This window comes from Haliotis rubra, unplaced genomic scaffold (genome assembly GCF_003918875.1).
Source record: "Haliotis rubra isolate DU_JTF1 unplaced genomic scaffold, ASM391887v1 Scf1581, whole genome shotgun sequence".
NCBI classification, from domain to species: domain Eukaryota; kingdom Metazoa; phylum Mollusca; class Gastropoda; order Lepetellida; family Haliotidae; genus Haliotis; species Haliotis rubra.
In genome coordinates this window covers 14069-29738 of record NW_025765538.1, presented here as the reverse complement: position 1 = coordinate 29738, position 15670 = coordinate 14069, and the positions used below count along the sequence as shown (strand labels likewise).

Genomic DNA, 15670 nt, shown 5'->3' with positions numbered 1-15670 from the left:
ATCTAAAACGTATAAAAGCATTGCGAATATTTCTTATTGAAGGTGAGCAAGATAACACTCTGGCTCAATTAATAGTTGAATGCCATGTCTATGTCAATAGCCCGCATACGAAACTGTCCAATAAACATATTTGCATTTCCAACTGTCTGTGATAACCAATTACAACCAAATCCATATCTAAATAGGAAGGTGCGAATATGAGATGTCCAGTAATTCTTTCCAAGATAATCAAGATGTAAAAGCATATTGAAAGCTTTTTTAGGTAAACGATGTTCAGGCATATTAATTATTTTACACCAATATTTTAAACGACGACAATAAGATGATATGTACAATGGGAACCTCCCACATTCACCATAAACCATAGCATTTGATGTTGACAAACCAACATTTAGAAACTTTTTACAGGCAAGCAAATGAATATTTTCTTTGGCATAATACTCTTTAAAACCCCATATTTCAGATCCATACAGTAAAATCGGTTGTATCTGAGAGTCAAATAATTTGAAGTAAATAGTCGGTGGAATAAGACCGAGCATATGAACAACAGAATGAAGTTGTAAAAGAGCTTTATTTGCTCTCCTCGCCAAGTCAAGTACGGACTTATTGAGATTCAGCGTATGGGTAAACAATATGCCAAGGTATTTATAATCATTCACAACATTCATACGTTTATTTTAAAAAAAAAACCCATTTCTCTCTAGCCGACAAAGGACCACCTCTACGGAATATAACAATGTTTGTTTTATCTAGATTCACACTCAACTGCCATTTATCTGTATACGCTGAGAGTATATGTATTTGATTTTGAAGACCAATTACAAAGCTGGACATAAGAATGACATCAACAGCAAATAATAAAAAAGTTCGATTACATCGGGAGAAAGTTGGATGCCATGTTTACCAGACTTCATAATATCTACGCCGAAGACCCGGGTTCGAATCCCCACATGGGTACAATGTGTGAAGCCCATTTCTGGAGTCCCCCGCCGTGATGTTGCTGGAATATTGCTAAAAGCGGCGTAAAACCAAACTCAGTCAGTCAGTCAGTCATAATATCTAAATATAATGAAAAAAGCAGAAAAGAAAAGGACTTAAAATACATCCTTGACACAGACCGACAGGTCAATCGAAAAAGTCACTTACACCATAGCCACAGCGGACACATGACTTTACATTGGAATACATCGATCTTATGATACCATACATTTTACCTCTCAAACCTATATTTCTTAATCATTTCCACATTCTACCTCTATCTACAGAATCAAACGCCTTTTTGAAATCTACAAAAGCTACATACAACTTTCGCTTGCTAAAGGATAAATATCTCTCAATAATAGCACACAAGGTAAATATATGATCAAATGTTGAGTAGTCCTTTCTAAATTCTGCTTGAGATTCCGGTATTAAATCTCTCATATTCGACGATTGTGTTAACCTACTGTTGATAATAGATGTAAAAGTTTTACCTAGAATACTAGTCAGCGAAATACCCTATAGTTGTCAGGATTTTGTGCATTTACGTTTTTATATAACGGGATAATAATAGATTGCCCCCAGACGGAATGAAAACGACCTGCATCAAATACTCGATTGAACATTTTAACCAGGAAGGGCATACTGTCAGGTAATGAGTATTTCAGAATTTCTGAAATAACACCATCAACTCCAGCAGATTTACCAACTTTAAGACGAGACACAGCATCCAGTATATATCATATTCCGTTATAGGTGATTCCAGCACAAGCCTATCAACATCATTAAACTCTTCACTTAGCACATCGTTGTCACAATCTGATAACCAATTGTCAACATCGTAAGCAATAACTTCCTTGGAAAAGAGATCCTTAAAATGACATAACCATTCCGTTTGCGATATATTGCGAAGAATTATCATTGATATGCAGCATCTGTCTCAATGATGCAGTAAAAAAGTCTACCTTCGATGCATCCCAGACAAATCGTAAGTAAGCGTCATGGTCATCACAATCTACAGTACGCTTAGCATGACTGCTTAAAGGAAACCTGCAAGATAACTCAAGGGGGAAATGGTCAGAGTCTAACCGATCACCAACATTTAGCATTTCTACAAACTCAAAAAAACTAACAGATGCAAGAAAGTAATCAACAACACTAAAACCCCTTTCTCATACATAAGTAAACTCGCCGCCTTTATCACCTTCAACTCTCCCATTCAATATATACAGACGACAAACATAACACAAATAAAAAAAATGCGTCCAAAACTATTAATAGTAGAGTCATGTGATGCCCGCTGCTCGACATCATCATTACCACGTCTACACTTTGCTCAAAGATTGGATTATTTTCATTAGCTGTGCGAGCATTTAAATCCCCACAAAGTAATACATGTGATGACGTGAAATCAGTCCAATGATCCACTATAAAAGCCTCAAGTCTATCAATAAGGCAACCTGAAATATTATTTCTGTTGTAAAATGTAGAGCCTACAGGCGGAACATATATACAGAACAACATGAAATCATTAATTAAACTAAATGTAGCTTTGGGAAATTTTAAACATATCAAATTGTCTATCTGTGTGTGATCAAGTAGTTCTGGGGGGCTATGATGGTGAATGTGTAATCCACTTTCCGATACCAACAGTGGGGTTTGAATGGTGCAGTGGAGAGGGCTGATTCTTCGAAGGATGTCATAAATATTTCGGTGATGAGTGGCGACAGTGGGGATCCCATGGACAGTCCATGTATTTTCTTGTAGATCTTGTCGGTGAAGGTGAAGTAAGAGGTGTCAAAGCAGCTGGAGGTGAGGCTGATGATGCTGTCTATTGTGAGTGTGGTGTCTAGGTCGTCAATTCTGGGTTGGAGCTTCTATCAGAGGATGCCTAGGGCTTCTTGTAGAGGGATGTTAGTGAAGAGATCGATGACGTCATAGCTGACCATGGTGCCTGTGTGGTTGGACTCCTTTAATAGATTGACAAATGTTGACGAGTCACTGATGTAGGATTAGCCATCTTTGCCTAAGGGAGCAGAGGCACCAGCAGCTAACCACCCAACCCCAGAGGATGTGTAAATCAAATGTTCTGCAATTGTGGTGACACATACATCCGCGAAACCCTCAGGCCCCTCAACACCAGACTCAAAGAACATCAAGCATCTGTCAACAAACTCGACCTCAAATCTGCTGTTTCTGAACACATCAACAAGAACCAGGACCATGCCATCGTATGGGAAGCCACCAAAGTCCTATCTGTCAACAACAACAATTGGCGGCAAAGAAACTTGCAAGAGGCCATAGACATCAGAAGAAGCCAACCAGCAATCAACCGTGACCAGGGAACATATCTGCCTAGCGCTTGGGACTTATTAATCTAATTTAATCATCAAGTAATAATAATAATGAAGGGTAGTAGTATTAGGGAATGTGAATGGTCATATACATTTGGGACTTACTTTACCGATGGAATTTCATATTTTGACTTAAAACCATACGTTCAAAATTGTTTCAGGTGAACAAATGACTATACTTAGCATATGTTTATGACGAGTGCCACCGGTGGGGCAGGATACGCTCACCTTTTCGCGAACACCTGGTATCATCGCTATTTCATAGTGATTCATAAACAAATGCTCTGCCATCGTATCGCATGGTGACAATCACTGAATTGTCTGGTTCAGACCCGATTTGTTTACAAACAACATCATACAGCTGTAATACTGCTGAAAGAAATATCTTCTCATGATATAGTCACAATTATACAGTAGACTCTGCTTTAGGCAGATATTTCTTATAAATGTGGAAAGGGTTTTGTCGGTTCTATTTACAGCATGATTGTTCCTGGACTGATCCTGTTAATTGTATCTCTAAAACGGTTGCACCCATGGTAAACTGTATCGAAGTATATTCTTACTCCTTCATCAGGTGAATGAAACAATTAGGAACAAACAGCAATATATGTACATGTTAAAACAACAACAGTTATGAGATAACAAGGGAAACCAGTAGTTAATTGGTAGATGGACAAGTGGAAGCCAGGGATTGCTAATCCAGGCATGTTTAAGATAACAAAGGTGTTTCCTGGCTTTGGTACAGGGATAAATCTACAGAATGTATCCGAGCCACTGGTACACATTCAGACACAGTTTAAAACACTCGCAAAAGAAGAATCAGGATATGCACATAACATAAATTATCCGCTCAGTGTTGTGAGCTTTGAAAGTTACCAGCTTTAGCACATCATAAGTAAATGAACCTGAAGTAAGATCATCCATAGCTACTTAAATATTCATAGGGTTCTTTGACGTTTTGAATCCTTGAAGAGAATTTTCAGAACCGCTTCCATTATAAAACTGTTCTACCAACCTGTCAGCCTTCTGACTGTTCATCACTATGTTGCTAGTTATACCCATAGCTGGAATAGAAGGACTGTTAGTTTTTTAAGAAAAGCCTGCATAAGACCAATACGATTGGTTTTCAATGATGCTGTCGTGACTTCGATGTTGACAATCAGAATTGAACCTCTTGAACAAATTTAGGAGTCATAGTTGTGAAATTAGGCAGGCAAGATGTCAGTTTCCTTGGCCAACCAGATCTCAGGAGAGGACGTTTACAGTACAAGCTGACCATGATGTAATACGAGGTGGAATATGAACCAAGAATAACATGAACGAGGTTGACTGAGTAAGTCTGGGTTTACATCCCTTTTAGCACTATTCCAGCGGGGGACTCCACAAATGGGCCTCACACGTTGTATCTATATGGGAAACCCGGGCCTTCAGCTTGACAAGCGAACCTTTCAATCACTGGTCTACCCGAATTATCCTTATAGCATCGCGAAGTTTGGCTCTTACTCAATCTCACACTATCTGACGCTCATTACATTCCCATACTCCACTAATTCACTCTCATTCCATGTGCACTCTCAACCATCCTGCTCTCTGTACACACACTTTCACTCTATCAACTGACCTGTGTCTTATGACAATCCATTCGGAAGTGCACAAAAATAATTATAAGGCCTGTTACTTTTGCTTTTAGATCACTTGTTGTGCATTAAGTTCCCATATTTTCTTTGTAAATTACGAGATGGGATAATATATTCTCTTAAACCAACATTACTCACTTGCTCGCTCACATACATACAACAAAAAGAGAAGCACTTAAAAGATGACATAAAAGAGATGGTGATCATTGGCAGAGAGACCCATTGTCCATGGCAATATTTGAGTTGAAGAAAATTCACACATAAATATATCATAAACACATCAGCCGATAAGTAGAAAATATATTTCGAGATCATTATTAGTTGGAAGATAAAAGTTCATTTAAATTTTATAATAAATGCACACGTGGACTGATTAAACATTTGCATGAACATGATTAGTTTTATAAAACATCGGTTTAAAACGTGAGCCATTCCAGTATGAAGTATTGGTCTGCATTGATGCTTTCATGATCAAGTGTAATTGATGAACTATACATTATAGCACAGGGATCATGTTCTTGATGCGAGTGTGCATTCTGCTGTCCTCGGTGAATACTATAGCACTGGGGAAATATTGCAACATAAAAAACGTCGTCATAGACGTTTACGGGGAAGAAACCTTTACAATGGTTGGTTTGAAAATGTGCAGTCTCAAATGTGCAGCCAGAGGCTACTGTTGGAGCATCGGATATGATGTGGTCAGCCTCATGTGTCATGTCCTGAAGCTGAAACTGGACCATAGAGAAGAATGTGGACATATAACTTTCATACCAAAGCCAAACACAAGTGTAAGTGGCTATAATGTTCTGTCGTGCCAAAGAAAGGAAGTCAGTATCACAACGTCTATTATGCCCTCTATTACGTTTGTCTTCAGATTCAAGCTGGCCCCTGTTCATCTGAGACATGTCAAGATAGGAGATGCCTGGAAACCCGTTCTGGAAGAGATGTATGTGTCAAAGGTAATTAATGAATTACTATCCTCCAAGAACGTATGTAATAAATATACACTTAATAAATATACACTTGTATAACGCTTGTTTCCACTATAATCAACTGCTCAAAAGCGCTTGTGAGCAATGAACTGTCCTAGGAATACACAGTCTAACAGTAGCAGACTTTAAACAAATGTGTTTTCAGTAGTGATTTGAATGATTCAAACTCATGGGCACTTCTTATTTCAAGTGGGAGGGAGTTCCATAACTGGGGGGCTGAGATTTCGAAACTTCTCTCGCCAAGTGATGTACGAGCTGACGGAAGCTTCAAGAGACACTGGTTACAGGAACGTAGAGTTCTCTCAGGTTTATATTCTTGGATGAGTTCAGAAATGTACGGAGGAGCATCGCGGTGGATAGCACGGAATGTCAGAGTCAGCACTTTAAACTTAATTCTGTAATACTAGTTCTACTCTAAGCTTGCCTTTGTTCAATATTGTCATTCGTTTTTTGTTCAATATCTTCAATGTTCTTCACATAGTTTTAAATCTGTGATCAGGTACTAGTTATATAGTTTCAGCACATCACAATTGAAGGGTTTGGTTGTTGTTAAACGCCGCACTCAGCAATATTTCAGCTATATGACGGCGGTTGGTAAATAAACGAGTCTGAACCAGACAATCCAGTGATCAACATCATGAGCATCAATCTACGCTATTGGGATACGATGACGTGTCAACCAAGTCAGCGAGCCTGACCACCCGATCCCGCTAGTAGTCTCTCACGACAAGCATGGGCTGCTGAAGATCAGTTCTAAACCAGATCGTCACGGGTACACAACTGAAGGGAGAAACAACTGTATACATGTTTGGTTCATTAAATGCAGAGGTACTTAACTCGTTCATTTCCTATCTGACTGGCAAGTTCTAGTCTGATTTAGTGAGAGCGGAAATACCATCAGGAAGATCTGACCTGGTGGTTTTGCTTTATGCCTAAATTACTGTCTTTGTTTCTTTAGTGTATTGGCAATATATAGCCTGTTTTATATTGTATTGTCATTTATAGTTTAAATCTTTTAGATTTAAAAACTAGTCTTAGATTTATTCTTGTGGTAATCTAGTTGTTTTACTGCCCTTTGCAGGCAGGTAAGTATATCATATAAGTTTGTTTTTCTTCATTTAAAATTTACTGACTGAATGACTGACTGACTGAGTTTGGTTTTACGCCGCTTTCAGCACTATTCCAGCAACATCACGGCGGGGGACACCAGAAATGGGCTTCACACATTGTGCCCATGTGGGGATTCGAACCCGGGTCTTCGGCGTGACGAGCCAACGCTTTAACCATTAGGCTACCCCACCGCCCCTTTAAAATTTACAAATTACTTAGTCACGATATGGCTGAAATACTGCCGATGTGACTTTAAATTCTAACTTTTGTGTAAGTATTGGAGTGTATGCTAAACAATCATGTGTTTCGCTTCAGGAATGGGTGAAATGACATGCGAAGAGGATAAGTCATCGCAAATCCCGTCGACTATCCATCCACCTTATCAAAACGGTGAAGAAATTTATTTCCATAGTATGAAATATGTTACCAATGAGATAAATATGCTAATGAGGAGCAACTCTTTATATCATTTGGCGCACATAATATATTTCCCAACGCCCTAAATCACTTTATTGTTTGCTTTCTTGATGTAAGCATAATTTTCTACAACAGAGGCTGAAAATCATCCGATAGTAGACAATACAGGAACAATAATACCAATTTACTAATGAGAACATTTGCCTACTCTTTATATTTATGAATGCGTTGGTTAAAAAAGTTCTAAAATTTCTATTGATTAATAAATGACAATAAAGGACAAGTGGAATATTTCCCTCATGCTTTTATGGTGTGTGCGTAAGGCATTAGCGATGAATGTATTGTAACTGCCATTATAACTGAATTGTACTTGTAAATGCTAACATACCGCATGTTTATTGTCAAAACCAGACATGAATCAATGTAAAGTTAAAACTAAGACTGTCATATAAATTTAATGTTTGTGTGTATTCCAGAATGTCCTCTTTGAGACTAGGACAAAAAATATGTCATTTGTTGATCATTGGCAGGTTTGGCTCGACATATTGAGTTCCTTAAACAAAAATCTAAGCGTGTGGTATTTTCAGTTAATCTCAGAATGACTTAACGCATTTATATATTTCCTACAGGAAAGATTACCAACCAACGATACCAAATCCATTTAAACACCAAACTTGTTCGTGCCTGTGTCGATGGCAACATAAACCGAGTCAAATGCATCTTATTTGATGGTCGTGCGGAAATCAACGTCCGAGGTCCACAAAGAAAGACGCCGGTGATGATTGCAGCAGAGAAAGCACACATTGATATGTTCGGCTTCCTTGTAAGAAAAGGTGCTGATCTGTCTGTTGTCGATGCTGAGAGCAATACGGTTCTACATCTTGCCTGTGAGGGAGGAAACCTGGATATAATAGAGACTGTCCTTGTGCAGGACACTGTGGACATCAACAGTCTTGGAGGGCAAGACAGGACGCCAGCAATGAAAGCAGCACTCAAAGGACATAAGCATGTGCTTGACCTACTTGTGAGGAAAGGTGCTGATCTGTCCCACGTGGATTTTCTTCACAATACGATTCTACATTTGGCCTGTGAAGGAGGAAACTTGGATATCGTGAAACACATTCTTACACAGAACACTGTGAACATCAACAGCTTGGGAGAAAATGACTGGACGCCAGCAATGAAAGCAGCCAACAAAGGACATAAAGATGTATTCAACTTGATAGTGAAAGAAGGAGCTGATCTGTCTCTGGTGGACAAAGAAGGTGACAGTATTCTTCACGCAGCTTGTGAGGGAGGAAATGTGGAAATAGTAACTTATATCCTCAAACAGAGTAGTGTTGATATTAACCTAAGAGGGGAACACATGTTCACGCCAGTGATGGTGGCTGCATATAAGGGTCATAAAGACGTATTTAACGTGCTTGCAGGGGAAAATGCTGATTTGTTAATCAGGGACAGAAACCAGAACAGCATCCTTCATCGTGCGTGTAAAGGAGGAAATATGGAAATAATTAAATCCATTCTCACGAACTACAGTATGGATGTCAACGACATTGGTTTTGAAGGATTGACACCCGTAATGTTAGCAGCCTCTGAGGGACGAAAGGATATGTTCGACTTACTTCTGCAAAATGGAGCTGATTTGACACAGGAGGATGACAACAGATACAATATTCTTCACATGGCCTGTCAGGGAGGGAATATGGATCTAGTTAAGTATGTCCTTGCCCAGAATATCGTGAAAATCAACAGTCGATCAGATGATGGATCGTCCCCAGCAATGGAAGCAGTATATGCGCGCCATGCAGAAGTGCTGAAATTGCTTGTAAGTGAAGGAGCTGATCTGACATTTGTCAATAGTGAGAAGAACAATATTCTCTGTGCTGCTGTAGAGGGCAAACATATGGATACAGTGAAATATGTCCTCTTAAATGATTTTGTAGAGATCGAAAGTAGGAACATCGAGGGGATGACAGCAGTTATGTTAGCAGCAGAGGAGGGACTGGTAGAAATATTTGACTTACTTGTGAGGAAAGGAGCCAATCTGTCATTAGTGAATGATGATAAACAGAACATACTACATATGGCCTGTGAAAGGGGCATAGCGAACTAGTGAAACATATCCTCACAGAGAATGCTGTGAACATCAATGACAGAGAATACGAAGGTATGACACCAGTGTTATTGGCGGCAGAGCACGGATACCGAGATATAACTGAACTGCTGGAGAGTAAAGGAGCTGATCTGTCAGTAGTGGATGATAGCGGTGAGAACATTCTACATAAGCTCAGTGTGAGTGGACAAGTGGATTTAGTGAATCATGTCTTGACACAGAAGAGCGTTGAGCCGAACATCAATAGAAAATCTACGAGAGGCAGGACACCAGTGATGACTGCAGCACGTTGTGGTAACAAGAAAGTGTTTGATGTACTTGTGAAGAACGGTGCTGATCTGACGCTTGTAGATGCCGAGGGCAACTCCATCCTCCATTTGGCCTGTGAAGGCGCCGTGGACATTGTGAAGTACCTCCTGTCCAATAACATTGTAAACATCAACGCTAGAGGACATTTGAACAGGACACCAGTCCTGATCGCAGCAGTACGTGGAAACAGAGGAACGTTTGAGCTACTTATGAAGCAGGGAGCCGATATGCTTCTTGTAGATGATGATGGCAACAATATCCTTCATTTGGCTGTTAGGGGAGAACATGTTGATCTTGTTAAACATATCCTTGAAAATAGGATAGTAGATATTACCGCACAAAATAATCATGGATTGAATGCAATGGAGATAGCAAAGGAAAACAGTCCTAAATCCGTGTATACTTTTCTGTTGTCTCAAGGTTTTGGCTTGAAGTAACTATATCCATTCATCAAATGTTGGCTGTTAATAAAATTAGTCAATCTCTACGCTTTATTTTAGTTTAAATAGTTCAAACAGTACTAACATGGAAATGTATTAAAAAAATCGTCATTGATACGTACAAGTTAATGACCTCTTGGATTATTGTCATGTGTTCACACATTATATATTTGAAACGTTGAAACTTCATTACACAGAATAAAAGAAGTTGCAATTCATTAAACACATCTTGATCTATCAGTGTTTCTATCAGTGAATAACCTGCTTGCCTTTGCATGTGTTTGTGATGTGTGCGAGCGTTGGGGAAGCACACACCCGTCTTTTTGCGAGCACCTGGTATCATCACTATTTGATAGTTATTCATAAACATGAGGTCGGAATCGGAATCGTACAAGTGAGTGAGTATGGTTTTACGCCATTTTAGCAATATTCCAGTAACACCACGGCGAGGGTCACCAGAAATGGGCTTCACACATTTTACCCATATGAGGAATCGAACCCGGGGCCTTCGGCGTGACGAACGAACGCTCTAATGAATAGGCTGCCCCACCGCCAATGGAATCGTACAAGTCACTTCGATTAATCCCCAAACACATGTGTCATGACAGTACAGTCGATGAGATTTCTTAGTTGGTCACTTTCATTCCCAAACAGAAACAAGTTAGTCGAAAAATAATTGCCTTCTTCCTCCGGGTTATACGTTCATGAGGAACGAGAAAACGCAATAGTGAGTGAGTGTTTTACGAAGCACTCCTCGCTGCCATTGAGCACCAACAGGTAACAAAGAGGTACATGACCAATAGGTGTGTACAAGGTTGATTGGTTGACTGATTGTTGTTTAACGTCGCACTCAGCAATATTCAGTTATATGGCGGAGGTCTGAGAGTAATCGAGTCAACACCATGAGCATCGATCTGCCCAATTGGGATACGATGACATGCGTCAACCAGGCCTGACCACGCAATCCCATTAGTCGCCTCTTACGACAAGCATGGGTTACTGAAGATTAATTCTAGCCTGGATCTTCACGGGTCGTACATCCATGGAAATAAGTCTCTAGTCTTTACATGTCATGCGTAATGGAATCGAATAAAATAACATCAAATTATCTCGTATTGGACTGTTAATGTAACTCCGACAATGGTTGGGAAGCTGGTCTAAGTTTGGGAAACATCCATGTATCCATAGCAACCAGTTCCCAGCCAGTCTCGAGCTGGATCAGGATATTTCAAAGTCATAAGATAATTAACGTACTTTGTATTGACGAACAACGTTTGTTGAAGCATATCTGGAGATCAAAACTGACGCAATAACGAGTGGGTATGCTTGATATAACGGCTTTTATGGAGGATATCCAGACATGCCAGCTGAATGCGGGATAAATCCCTATGTTACTGATGTGGATAAATCAACGATCACGGATCCAGGACCTACAAACACAATCATGGCGAACGGGATTCGAACCCGTTAGTGAGTGAGTAAGTTTAGTTTTACGCCGCACTCAGCAATATTCAAGCTATATGGCGGGGTGAGTGAGCTAAGATTTTAAGTCACGTCGGCAATATTTCAGCCATATCGTGACTAAAACAAGTTATAGATTTATAATGATTGAAAAATAAATTATAAACACCTGTCAACGAAGGACAGTAAAACAACTATCACAGATTATGACAGATATATATTTAAAACTAGTAATTAAATCTATAACAGTTTAACTATAGAGGACGATACAATATAAAAACAGGCTATAAATTGCCAACAACTGAAGGTAGATCACCATACTAAGGACCATGGGGACTTATAGCACCTTTGCTACCTGCATGGACCCTAGTTATTTACACCATCCCTTCAGCCGCTGGCGATTTTAGGAAAATGTAGCCAAAATTAAAAGAACATATATACTACGATTAAAAATAATAGTAGGTTTAAATTTAATTTGAATGCTTTGGGACTTACTTACCCTCTCAGGAGGATAATAATTTAAAACTACTTCTTTCATTTTGCAATAAATATTGATCTAGTAATTCGATTTCTTTTAAAAATGCAACTATTAAATGATGATTAACATTAAAAAGATCCTTCACTGTTTTGACATTGAAATGTTTGTCCCTTGTGATGGAAAAATTATTACAGTCAAGCAGGACATGCTTGACCGTGATTCAAATCTGGACTGACAACCCAAGTAGGTGTAACCGATAGTTGGTTTTATTTCATGTAATTTATTTATACCAAGTTGGGTGTCCACTTCTTTTGCATTAGATCACGGATGTAGGATCTAATGACAGCTTTATTAATCAGACTATGGGATGAGAAGTGGTGTCACAGATTTGTTGAGCGCTGCCTTAGCAGCAAAATCGGCCATTGTGTTACCAAAAATTCCAAAATGGCTTGGTAAGCAACAGAGGACTATGTCATATTGGCCAGTAGCAATTATTTCAATTAAAAGATCATTATACAATTCAATAATTTCTATTGAAGAGGATGTTTACAAGAAAGATTTTGAATGGTCTGAAAGCAAGAGAGTCTGAAAATATTATATCCTTGGACCCATCTGTAAATAAGGATTTGTATGTATTATATTTACTTTTCAATTGATTAAATTCTTGTTCATATTGTAATTAATTAGTTTCAGATTTTTTAAAAGGTGTCAAATCAATTGCCAAGGAGAAGAAAGAAGGCGGGAAGAGCAATATTTTCCAGGTCAGTGCAGGCAGCAGTAATGAATGGTTTAATTCTTAGTCCAAGATGCGGAACAAGAGAAGACTTTCTGTTGTACAAATCCTCATAAAAGGATTGAGGACAGAGTTAAATGCAGGATTAGACTCGTTAGACTGTAGTTTTGTAATATATTGCAAAGCTAATTTGATACGGCGTTGATTAAGTGATGGGCCATCAGCTTCGACGTAGAGACTGTCAAAACGAGAAGTTCTGAAAGACCCAAGACAAAGTCTTAGGCCTGTCTGTGGTGGACAGAGTCGAGTTACTTAAGGTTGCTTTGCAGGCTCTACCATATACGATGGAGCCGTAATCAAATTTGGACCGGACCAATGATCTATATAGGCGTAGGAGGGTAGTTTGATCTCTCCCACTTTGAATTAGAAACTACTTTCATTGAATCGAGTGCCTTCAGGAATCTTTTTAAAGATATTTGATATCCGGAAGAAAAGTTAAATGGGAGTCGAAAATTAGACCCAAGAACTTTGCATCCTTGAAAACTTTGATGAGATTGCCATTTATAAATAGTTCTGGGTCTTTATGCGGTTTGTGTTTACGGCATAAAAATGTATATAATTAGTTTTGATTGAGAAAATTTAAAGCCGATTTCTAGACACAATTTATTTATTTTATTTAAACACAACTGCAGTTGCCGTTCAATAGTATGCATATATTTACTGCGACAGGAAATATTTAAATCATCCACAAAAGTGATCCATCGATTGAATCATTTAAAACCTTGGATAAACTATTGATCTTGATACTAAATAAAGTGACAGACAAAATGCTGCCTTGTGGGAGATTATGATCCTGATTGTAATGGTCAAACAGGGTTGAAACCCTCGGACTTGAAATTGGCTGTCGGTTAAAACCTAATGAAATAAATAAAAGAGGTAAATGACCCCTCCAGGTGGTATCGTATGCCTTCTCGAGATCAAAGAATATCGATACAGCATGTTGTTTTTTTACTATAGCCTTTTTAACAAAGGATTCTAAACGTACCAAATGATCAATGGTAGTGTTATCGTGCTAAAATTAAGCAAATATATATAAAATATAATTGATTAATTTAGCTTTATTAATAAATATTTGGTTTGCGATCGTATAGATATAATATTAAATTCTTTTGGGTACAAACATATGCTCTCTCAATACATTTGGTTTATTATAAGCAGTGATCGCTTTAGGCAAACATGTCACTGCACAGAAAATCTATGCCTGCACTGCGGTGCAATAAAATGTAAAAAGTCAATGGGACTATTGTGCACAGGTAACTCTTCCCTCCGGTCATAGCTGTCAATACGATGGACATAGGCAGTTAAAACAAAGATGGTTTATGTTTGACATGCGAGCTGGTCATCTTGAATGGAAACTGTGTGCGTGGCACGAGATGACAAATCACTGTGTTCAGGGTTAAGGGGTATATATGGAGGGCAGGTGTAGGTCCTAACCATCACTTGCACTCCAGAAATAAACGGATCACGTCACAATTCTGTGCTCACGGTTTCCTTCTCTCTTCAAGGTAAGCAGCTCAGTAATTCTTATTGATGTATACATGTTGTTTTGTTATATGCAATACTGGTGTATTATTGTAATTAGTGATTTTATTATAATGTTACATAAGCGTTACTTTGACCTATGTGTACAAGGTGTATTCCCAGACTTGTATGCAATGCTTAGGTCAATTACGTTAAACTATATTGCAAACTGCAATATAGAATTTCTATGACAAATAGTATTTCATAAAAGTAATCATTGTATCGCCCTTTGCGACTTGTATGTTAAGACATGACGTTGTCTCCCTTCATTACAAGCGACGCATCTAAATGATTACCACCCTTCACGATAAATGTAATGTGTCAGATTTGTAGAGTTCATATTGTAATGTATATTGTGTAATGTGTTGTTTGATTTAATTATCAAGTCATTAATGGACCATGTTAAACTATAGGCTAGGTGCAGCGTATCACGCAAACTACCTTTTACATATGTGAACCTGGAGTTAATTGAGATATTTCGTGGATCATTGCTTTAGTAGCCTCCGGCCACACTCGTACTCTCTATCCACCAGGAGCCCCTTTTGTCTACATTGTGTATCATTAACCTGTACTCATGTATAATTGTCTTTAGGTCACATGTGTTTCATTGTATGAGTTTATTGTGAATAAGAAAACATGTGACACCATACTTACTGTAAAAAAAGGTTGTTAAGCCATTACCGCAATAATTCTAAAATATGGAATGTTTAATATTACTTACTGTTTATGAATATCTTCAATTATCAAACTTCCATTTCATTTTATTTTATATATATTGCACGGTATATGAATTCTTATAAATATTATGTTATTATACAACATCTGTAACATCACTTGCACTCCAGAAATAAACGGATCACGTCACAATTCTGTGCTCACGGTTTCCTTCTCTCTTCAAGGTTCCCCAACAACACAATTCCCCATCTTAAAGTGAGGTCTCTACTTCTCAACAAGGAGGAGGCCTCACAAAATTATCAACTAGACGAAGTCGTGTATTAAGACCAGTAACCACACGATTTCAATTGGAGGAGAAATTATCAAGATCACCGGCCTCTCACCAATGA

General features: G+C 38.5%; 2 protein-coding genes across 2 annotated transcripts; both read left to right on the top strand.

The window, feature by feature from the left end:
• The first annotated feature begins 5817 nt into the window (after positions 1 to 5817).
• LOC124271184 (putative ankyrin repeat protein RF_0381) lies at positions 5818 to 9604 on the top strand. The gene is made up of 3 exons (XM_046706271.1): positions 5818 to 5928; positions 7043 to 7046; positions 8118 to 9604. Exons 1-3 carry the CDS (start codon positions 5818 to 5820, stop codon positions 9602 to 9604), a joined length of 1602 nt encoding a protein of 533 aa, XP_046562227.1.
• Positions 9605 to 9660: 56 nt separating this feature from the next.
• LOC124271182 (putative ankyrin repeat protein RF_0381) lies at positions 9661 to 10350 on the top strand. The gene has a single exon (XM_046706270.1). It carries the CDS (start codon positions 9661 to 9663, stop codon positions 10348 to 10350), a length of 690 nt encoding a protein of 229 aa, XP_046562226.1.
• The last annotated feature ends 5320 nt before the right edge of the window (positions 10351 to 15670 follow it).